The sequence below is a fragment of the Lotus japonicus genome, chromosome 2 (genome assembly GCF_012489685.1).
Source record: "Lotus japonicus ecotype B-129 chromosome 2, LjGifu_v1.2".
Classification (NCBI taxonomy): Eukaryota; Viridiplantae; Streptophyta; class Magnoliopsida; order Fabales; family Fabaceae; genus Lotus; species Lotus japonicus.
In genome coordinates, this window is record NC_080042.1 from 17,231,040 (window position 1) to 17,240,629 (window position 9,590).

Genomic DNA, 9,590 nt, shown 5'->3' on the forward strand with positions numbered 1-9,590 from the left:
ACAACCAATTACCTGCCTAATTCATTCCACTCCTCTCCTATAAATCGTTAGCCTCCATGTGATTCCGTTAGTTTCCAGCTGGGTTTCTTCTCTCTCATCCCGCGTCCCAATTCCTTCAATTCAGGGGTTTTGTTATGCAGTCCCTCTTTCCTTGATGACTCAGCATTAGTGTCAACACTCTCCTCACGTGCCATTCTACTCGTTACATATTCAGCTTGTGGCACTTCGGTACATGGCGATTTAAAGTTGAAGTTCCATAATCATGGCCACCAATTGTATATTCAATTTTACAACCATTACACCTTGCTTTTTTCTTTCCATCTTTACCAACCCCAATCTTTGTGAAATGCTTCCAACAATTAGCAGTTTCTTTCTTACGCTTTTTCTTAGTTTGACATTCTTCTTCAATAGCGAGGTCAATTTCTCTCTCAATTGGGTCCATTTCAAATAAAAAACCTGATTGCAAATAATAATAATGAGAACACATAACTGAGATCCAATCATTCTTAAATACTCATGAATTAATTCACTAAAATTCTTCAAAAATATAAGTCAGATGGTAAAAAATTGTAAGTACGAATCTGTAACTTTAAGTTAATAAATGTATACAACAAATGCCTCATTAAAACATGAATCAAATGAAGAGACAAAGGCACGAAAAAGCCACTGAGTGCCATATCCAAGAGTGGAAGCAACCAATTGGAAAAAAAAAAATTGACATCACAAACAACATGAAAGGGAGATATTAAGAGAAGCGCACAGCAGCATCTTCTTTTCTTATTCACCTTCTACCTCTCTCTTGAGATCCTTCTATTCTTCTCTAGACAACACAAACCTTCACTTGTTTTTTCATGTTTTTTCCAAACTCATTCTCTTTTTGATCGTTATGTGCCTGTGATGGTTCTAAATATACTTTGAGATTTGTTTCAATGACGTAAATTTCAAGCTGAGGCACTGTGTTTATTTGAGATTTGTTTCAATGGTTCTAAATTTTCAATGCTTCTCTTTGTTTCAATGGTTCTAAATATACTTTGAGATTTGTTTCAATGATCGTTATTTGATTTGAGGCACTGACGTAAATGGTGTTTTCACTGGTGTTTTCACTTTTTTCAATGGCAGCGGCAGCGAGACTTCTTTCAATGGTGTTTTCACTTTTCAGATGATAAGGAAAGCTTGTGGTCCTTCTTGTGGTCCACACAAATTGAGATAACGTTGGATATTTTACTTGTGTTGTGTGGTCCACAATCAGCTTGATTTTTTTTTTTTAACATTAATAGTCCAGATTTGGGAAATGCGGGTTAGCCCGCCCAGCTGCGGGTTGACCCGCCAGGTTTGCGGAGCGGGGAGGGGCGGGCCGATATGATTGCAGGTTCATTTTTCATGGCCCAACCCGCCCCTCTTTTGCGGGTTTGCGGGTTGAGCCCGCGGGTCGAACCCGCATTGACACCCTTAGTCAAAACCTCTTCTCTACTAACCCAAGAGCATTTTTAGCGGATAACATTCCGCCAAATCTCGCTGAATCGTCGTAGAGCTTCGATTATGCTCGAATACCCATTTTTCGACTAAAGTTTCGCTCTTTGGGCTGAAAACTCTCGACTAAGCTTAGCGCCAGTAGGATTAGTTGTCATAAACGTCGTTAGTAACGACCCCATCCAATTTTTTTTTCGAAATTCCAATTTTGAATTTCCGAGCTAAATACACTTACCAAAATACCCTTGCTTCAGTTTTCGATCCGATAATTTTCCGAGCTTCAATTCACCTTAGTTACTACTAATGATAACCTAGGAAACAAGTTTGATCGAAGAAAAAGCGCTGGTACACTGAAAGTAGTGCACGATCGAGAGCATCTCCAAGGGGGGAGGAAAATTTCTCTTTTTCGAAAACTCGTCTTATCGCATTAGGTTATCGTACTCGGGAGCTTAGGATGCTTCGTATGACGTTAGTAATTATTGTTTGGTGAGTTCTGACTTGTTTGGTGAGCTACTCACTGAATACTAGCTAATGCTTTAGGTGTCGACGAATTCGACTTGATTTATTGTTTATGCACTTGATTGTGATTTACTGAGAAATGTTTTCTGGAGGCTTCGGCCGAGTGAACTAATTGAGACGTGTATTTCCGTTTTCTGAGGCTTCGACCGACATTATTGATTGGGATTTACTTATCGCTTTGATTGTTATTGATTGATTCACATGTTATGTGCTAAATGGTTAATTTTAGGATGTGTTGATATATGTGCCATGATTGTTGGATTGTGCTAATTTGGTTATGCAATTACACATATATCTGTTGTACGTCAGAGTGAGGATAACAGACAGTTATGCCATACTCATGATGAGATTTTGGGAAAGTTTGACGTGACGAACCGAGGTTCGGGCCCTTGTTATTGTTCTAGTGGATCGAGACCTTCTTTGGGAGTTACTTGGGATGATGGGATCTTTTAAACTCATAAGATTAGAAATAAACCTAAATGAAAATTATTTTACAAGGAAAATTCATAAAACACTAAACAACCTCTAAACTCTTTAAAATAATGATAACAATCTTAGATGAAAGCTTAGGGTTTGGATATTAGTTTTGGAAAATGAGAAGTGTCGTCGAATCCAAGTTTTGGGGAAACTAATAAGTTTCTGAGTATGTTGATACTCTTTTTCTCAATGAGCAGTTTTATTGTTTGGCTATCTAAAGGATAAGCCGGGAAACTAATAAGTTTATGAGTATGTTGATTCTCTTTTGCTCGATGAGCAGTTTATTGTTTGGCTATCTAAAAGATAAGTTGGGGAACTATAAGTTTCCAAGTACATTGGTACTATTTCGCTCGCTGAGCAGTTTTTGACCATCGGAATTGGATGAGTCAGATGACTCGAGAAGTCATCAAGGGTGATTGCACTCTTTTTATATTTAATTGTCTTTTGTCGCAGAATCGACATTTACCTTAGGGTATTCTTTTTAGAGACAATAAGTTACCTAGAACACGTGACGACGTGTCGAGTGAGGTCGGAGACGTTGTTTGGCTAATCATATTGCATCATTCATACATTGGGGTTTATACACGGTGGGATGTCGGACCTCGTTGGATTCCAAAAATGGTCATAAGACCCAGATTTCCATGTAAGAACACTGAGGTGGTTCTTGGTAGCAGACGGAAATGGCAGACCTGCGGGTTACGGGTGATCTGACTACATTTGTTTGGTGTAAGAGATGCCCGAGCGGAAATGGTTAAACACTAGGCCGGTGTTAGGACTGACACGATGGTGCCCATCTATCCGGAGCATTTTTGTTCCTAAGCACGTCATTGCATCTCATCATACATGCTGACCTAATTGTCGAATGTGATTGATATTTGTTATCTTACTTGATAATTGTCTATTTGTCAGTAATTGTCATTTATGTTTCATTGGAGGATATACTATTTACAGTGCTAGTATAAGCCTATCGAACCTAAGTATATATCCCCGTAAACTTTATCTATTGGGTGTATTATTTATGTAATTCTTTGAGTTGACCCTTGCGCCTGCTGTTTGTGTTTTAGCGGTTGTACGCCCATTGTCAGATGTCCATGGCGGATTGGTTCACGATGGTCCACCCCTCGAGGGGGACTAGGTTCGAGATGATAGATCAGGATATCCCCGGCTCATGGATGGTTGACCCCGCTAGCCACCGAGCTATTTACTCAGGGAGAATAATGGAGGACCGTGTCGACAATCTGGGACACTAGACTGAGGGAGTACTGAGGCGTTATTCTGTCAGTTTTAACCTACCACCTGGCGTGCACTGCGGACCTGGTGTAGGAGTACCACCACCACTACCGTCGTCCGACGACGAGGACCCCTCGGAGGAGGAGTCTGTGGGAGGGGCTTCTTCGGGATCGAGCTCCCCCACTGTTGCTGATCGTGATGATACTGGATCGGGTTCCGGACCCGCGATGCCAGCAGAGGAGCTTGTCGCTGCTGCCACCCTTCGCTTGAGGACATCGACTTCTCCCCGTGGTTATCATGTTGTGCCATTGGTGCACCAGACGGAGGAGGACGTGTTCGTTTGCGTAGTGGATGCGGTGACGGGAGTTTCTAGGATTGAGACCCGGTCGGTAGCGAGGGAGGTGATTGATGCAGATACGGAGCTAGTTGTTCTGGATTCAGATTCAGACGACGACCATGCCAGCGTGTAGGATGAGGAGTGTTGTGATACGCTTCTATGGGGAGGATATAGTAGGAGTAGCGTCATAGCTCTAGTCGTCATGTTCTCATTTTGGGGCAGGGTAGGTCCCAAACCTTTAGCTTTTTGTGTGGTTCCCTCTATGAGAATCACAGAGAGTTGGTTGGAATAGGTGGTCTTGTTTAGACCATTTTGGGCTGACCTACTTTCGTATGGAGGACTGTATTTCGAATACTTGACATTTACTTTGGTTTGTACATATTTTCCCGCGGGCACTACTTTCAGATACCTTCTGCCACTTTTCCCGTCACTGGAGGTTACTCGTGACGTGACTTGCTACTTATAGCTGGGGTTGTAAATATAATTGTACATTAGTTATGTTTATCTTTTTGGGTTGAATACTTATTTCGACAAGTCTTTTATTTTTAAAACAAATCGAAAAAAAATACCTACTTTTCCGCTTGATTGATTTTTGGTTACTAAAGTGACGCCACCGAAATTAGGGTGTTACACAGTGTAAGCTAATAAATTTCTAGAGGGGCCAAAATTGTCAAATCGTGATAAGTGAGAGACCAAAACAGCTATTAATCCTATCTATAAAGAGGAACAAATTAAAAGGAAAAATGCAAAAGAGATTCTATCGTGGCTGTGTGAAGAGATTTTGATTCAAAGGCGGCTTAAAATATTTTTGGTCTTTGTAATATGTTTTATTGATACGTTGAGTTTGGTTTCTTTATGTTTCGATCGGCTACAAAGTCGTCATGCTCGAATTTATCTTAATTGACCAAAATATGTGCACTTAAGCAGTTGTTAAAATGACGAACTGAATGATTCGGAAAAAAACATCTTGTCCCAGCTTGCGATCGATCGACCATAAGAAGGCCGAGACATAGCTAACTAAGATGTGATAGACAAAGATTTTCCATATGGTCGAAAGTCTCACTTAAGGGCTTCCCACACACTTGTCATTCAAGCATTTAAAATTGAGTTCTACTGAGTCTGAGAAGTGTTTCCCTAACACTTATACTAGCTTGAGCCTCGGAGTGTCTTCTGCAAGTACCCATTACCGTGTAACAGGAAACAACACCATCCCCTATTGGACACTTACTATTGCATGTCGTCATCAGCTCCGAGAGAAAGAGTCTCATTAGATTCTCAAAACCGAACAATTTGCGCTATCTGTGGGGATCTAACCCAAAACCACGTCGTGATTTTTATACTTCTACCTATCTAATTTATGTTCAACAATGAACTCTTACTCTTACTTACAAGAAGGCCCACGACGTGCAAAATTAGAGCACGAGGATCTCATCACAAAATCATGCCCTCCACGAGCGAAGTGTTTAGTCGAGGAAATCTATTTGCCTTTTGCAAGCAATTAATCCAATAGAACTTTGAGCGCGAGCACTGGATTAAGAAAAATCATCTGTCTTAGACGAGCGCTGGAAGCTATTCGCCAAATCACGTGCGACCCATATCTAGCAACCCATCTACGTACGATTCTCAACACGAGGAGGAGGTAAGCTAAGGAGAAAGTGTGACGCCCAAGGTTTTGGGTGTTACTTAGTAACCTTTTACAAGAAAAGAAACGCTGGCAGTCTTTTCATAATAAAAAATGCGGATATTATTTTTTTTAAAAGATCTTTAAACTACTATATATATAATACCAGGTTAATCATTAAACTAGTCATTGTCTTTGTAAGGTCGTTTGCGTTTAGTTTGCTTTTAGTTCTTGCCTGAGGACGGAGCTTCGGTTTACTAAGCCCCAATTTTTGGCTATTACTTAGTCATACCAGTAGTTTTTTCATAATAAGAAAAAGCGGATAATTTTTTTTTGTTTTAAAATATCTTTAATTTGATGATCACCTTTTCTTTCATTCTAATTTCACTTTTTTTTTTCATCATTCTCTTTTTTTCTCATCATATCACCGATCGCGTCTTTTATTTCTCTATTCATATTTTTTCACACATTAAGTATGACTAAAATTGAGTATAAACATGTAACTTAGATAGATTAATATTATTTTTCTTTTTGAAAGTTAAAAATGACGAACATTAACCCGGGGGATAGGTTTATTGTTTTCTCCTCTTTTTGAGACAATATACTCAAGTAAATTCTTTCTAACATTTTTTGCCCGTAGATAATAAGAATTGAATGACTCCACATTTATTCACTTCACTCGGCAAAAGGTACCCAGGACCCTACCTCGTGAAGGTTGGAACCATTTATTCTTTTGGCTTAAAACCGAAACCTCGATTATTATAGCTCACAAGTGATCCAAAGTGGTGCCATGCTGGCGTCCCATTCTCATATGCATTGCACGTCAGCCTCCTCAACCCACTTCCATCCAACCTCATCGCATACAAAATAGGGATGGCAATGGGTCTAGGACCCATAGGGTACCCGCAAAAAATACCAACTATGGGTAGGGTAAAAATCCGCTAGATGGGTAAGGGGTTGGGTATGGATAATTACCCGCAAAAAGTAGCGGGTATGGGTGCGGGTATGAGTATTATAGTACCCAACCCGCCCCATACCCGCACACACATATTATTATTATTATTATTCTTATTATTATTATTTGGTAATATATAACAAATTAACTTAAGCAATAGCTTTCAAACTTACTCTTTTTAAAAAAAATAAGTGAGTATTTAAGTTGTTCATAATCATCACTAATTTACTCCCACTTATTTTTAAAATTTGTAAGTTATTAACCTACGACTTTAGAGCTATATTATAAATCTAAATTATAAATTTAAAATTATATCTTTTTCGTTTATTCCTTATAAAAAAATATGCTTAGTTGAATGATTTTATTTGTTAAGTATTTGAATAATCTTTTATATTTTTCTCAGTGTTTTTTATATAAAATTGTAGTTGTATTTTTGTTTACTATTAACAAAAATAGTGAAAATATATTTTGGTTAGCAAAATTGCGGGTAATGGGCACGGGTATGGGCAAATAGGTACCCAGAGGGTACGGGGACGGACATTCAAGTTGCTACCCACGCGGGTATGGGGACGGGTACGGGTAATTTTTGAAAACGCGGGTATGGGAATGGGTACTATCGTACCCTACCCAGACCCTACCCATTGCCATCCCTACATACAAATCCCCATACGGCTGAAACTGGTTGGGCATTCCCACCGGCTCCATCGTAACCCCACTGAAGTTCGACGTGAACAACAACCACTCTCCGTCGTGGCTAAAACACACGTGGTTCAACCTCTCCCTCCCATCATTTCCAACCTCAATCCTCCTCAAATCACTCCCATCAGGCTTAACCACGTAAATCCCAAACACCTCATTATTCCCCCGTTCATGCCTGTTAGACGAAAACGCTATCAAATCACCCTTCGGTGACCAAAATGGCATCGTATCAATCCACTCCCCCTCTGTCAACCTCTGTATCCCGCCGTTCGATTCACCATCAACTGCGTCAACAATGTACAAGTTCTTATGCCCTGACCTACCAGACCGAAACACGACGAACTTCCCGTCGGGTGAGCATGACGGAAAAGCGTTGTTACCGGTGTTATCTCCGGTCAGAAACTTCAACATGAATGGTATCTCCTCGCGATCGTCTGTTAAATGAATTGGGTCGAACTCGATCCTTGCAATCTGAACAGTTTTCGTAACTGACTCGAAAGTTGGACCGATTGTGGTGTATATCACGTGCTTCTCCGTCGGGCTCCACGAGTTGGCGAAGCACGTCCTTCCCTCGACCAAAGTCCAACGTTTTGAGCCGTTGGATCTGATTATCTTGATTCCGTCTGATTCATGATTGAAGGGGATGTGATTGAACGCGATGAAGTCACCATCTGGGGAGAAGGTAGGAAACGCACCGTTTAGCCTCAACAACTGCAAGTTCTGAACCCGAGATTGCACCTGTTCCAAATGGGGGATTGTGGAGTCGCCTTGGGTTGACTCACCGCGGAACCGGTGATACCCGAGGTGGAGCGAATCGTTCGAGACGAACGGGTTGTAGTGGTGGAAACTCGGGTTGATGGATTCAGTCACTCGTTGGAAGGTTTTGGACTCGAGATCGTAGATCTCGATGTGGCGGAAATTGTTGTTCCCTCCCCGGCGTGTTGCTACGGCAATTCGCTTGCCGTCGTGCATGGCTGCCGGAGTGAAGCAGTGCAGCCCCGGCGGCGTAACCCGAATTGGTGGGGTTGGAGGTTGGGTGAGATTTGAATGAGGCAACTCGACACGGAAGATGCTCCACCAACCATCCTCGGCAACTCTGAGGAAGAAAATCGTGGAATCTCGCGACCAAGTTGGCCATCGACCACGCTCGGAAACCATAACCCGATTCTCCGGGTCAGACTCGGCAAAAACGGCGATCTCTGTGTCGAGCTTGTGGAACTCCAGGGTGCGCCACGGGCGTGAACCGTAGGAAGCGACAGCGATGAATTTCCCGGTGAGAGATACGGCGGGGCTGTAATCCACAACGCCAGGAGGGGTTAGCCTCTCGATTGTTCCGCCGCCGTTAACAGCGATGGAGTAAACCGCGCTCCAGCTTTTAAAAAGCGTCTTTCCGATCGGGTCGGGTTGTTCGTGAGCGGAAACGAAGTAGAGAGTTTCGTTTTTTATGACAGGGCGATCATGGAAGAAGCTTTCAGCAACGAAAGGCAATGGTTCAGGTGAAGTTCCGGGTCGGGTAAGGTAGATGCGGGGAGACCCGGTTCGTTGAGAGATGAAGACAATGCTGTGATTGTCGTTGTCACTCTGAGTTTCAACGAACTGGGCGTTAAAGTTGACGGAGACGCCGTCAGTGATGCGGTGGTCTTCCAGCGGAGGGTTGTTTTGGAGGTTAACGGTGTAAACGTCGAAGCCGTATTGTACTCTTCCAACGGTGTTGAACACGATGGTGCCAGTTATTGGTGTTGCCATTTTGGGAAACAGAACAGAGTGATTCTTTTCTGAAGCTGAGTGAGTGAATGTGAGTGTGAGTGAGAGTGTGAATTCAGGTACAATCAGGTGCAGTTTATAAATTGTTCTCTTCGTATGCCATGAGACCATGAACGTTAGCAAGTCAACATTTGTCATCTGTGTCTTGTTTGACACGCACGAGGTAGGTGGATCCGTGGATCGGATGTGTTTGTGCTTTTTTGACTATACTGTAAATGGAATTTGATTCCATTCACACTCATTCAACCACTAAAGTTAGAGTGATGTATAAATTAGGTTGTTTAAATGATTAGGACGAGTTGAACTTATTGAACTTATCTTTCAGTTGTTCAAGGATAGAGTTACCGAGCTCTAATAAAACTTGTAAGATTAGCGTTTATCAGGACGCTAAAAGCAATTACTATTAGCATCAGTATCAGTGAAACTGTATTTTAGGGTATAGTAGTTGGTGGTTGGTGCTATGTGGAATGCAGAATGCTGTAACTTAGTAGGTAGGATTTTGGCCCAACCTCATAAAG

At 41.7% G+C, this 9,590-nt stretch overlaps 1 protein-coding gene and 1 non-coding gene across 2 annotated transcripts; one reads left to right on the forward strand and one right to left on the reverse strand.

The window, feature by feature from the left end:
* The first annotated feature begins 885 nt into the window (after positions 1-885).
* Positions 886-958, forward strand: LOC130741652 (small nucleolar RNA Z267). The gene has a single exon (XR_009020538.1). It is a non-coding gene; the product is annotated as a small nucleolar RNA Z267 (small nucleolar RNA).
* A 5,246-nt stretch (positions 959-6,204) lies between these two features.
* Positions 6,205-9,138, reverse strand: LOC130737706 (uncharacterized). Its single transcript, XM_057589531.1, has 2 exons — positions 7,260-9,138; positions 6,205-6,510 (listed from the first exon to the last, which is right to left on the reverse strand). The coding sequence occupies exons 1-2, from the start codon at positions 9,052-9,054 to the stop codon at positions 6,380-6,382; spliced, it is 1,926 nt and encodes a 641-aa protein (XP_057445514.1). The 5' UTR covers positions 9,055-9,138; the 3' UTR covers positions 6,205-6,379.
* Positions 9,139-9,590: the final 452 nt, after the last annotated feature.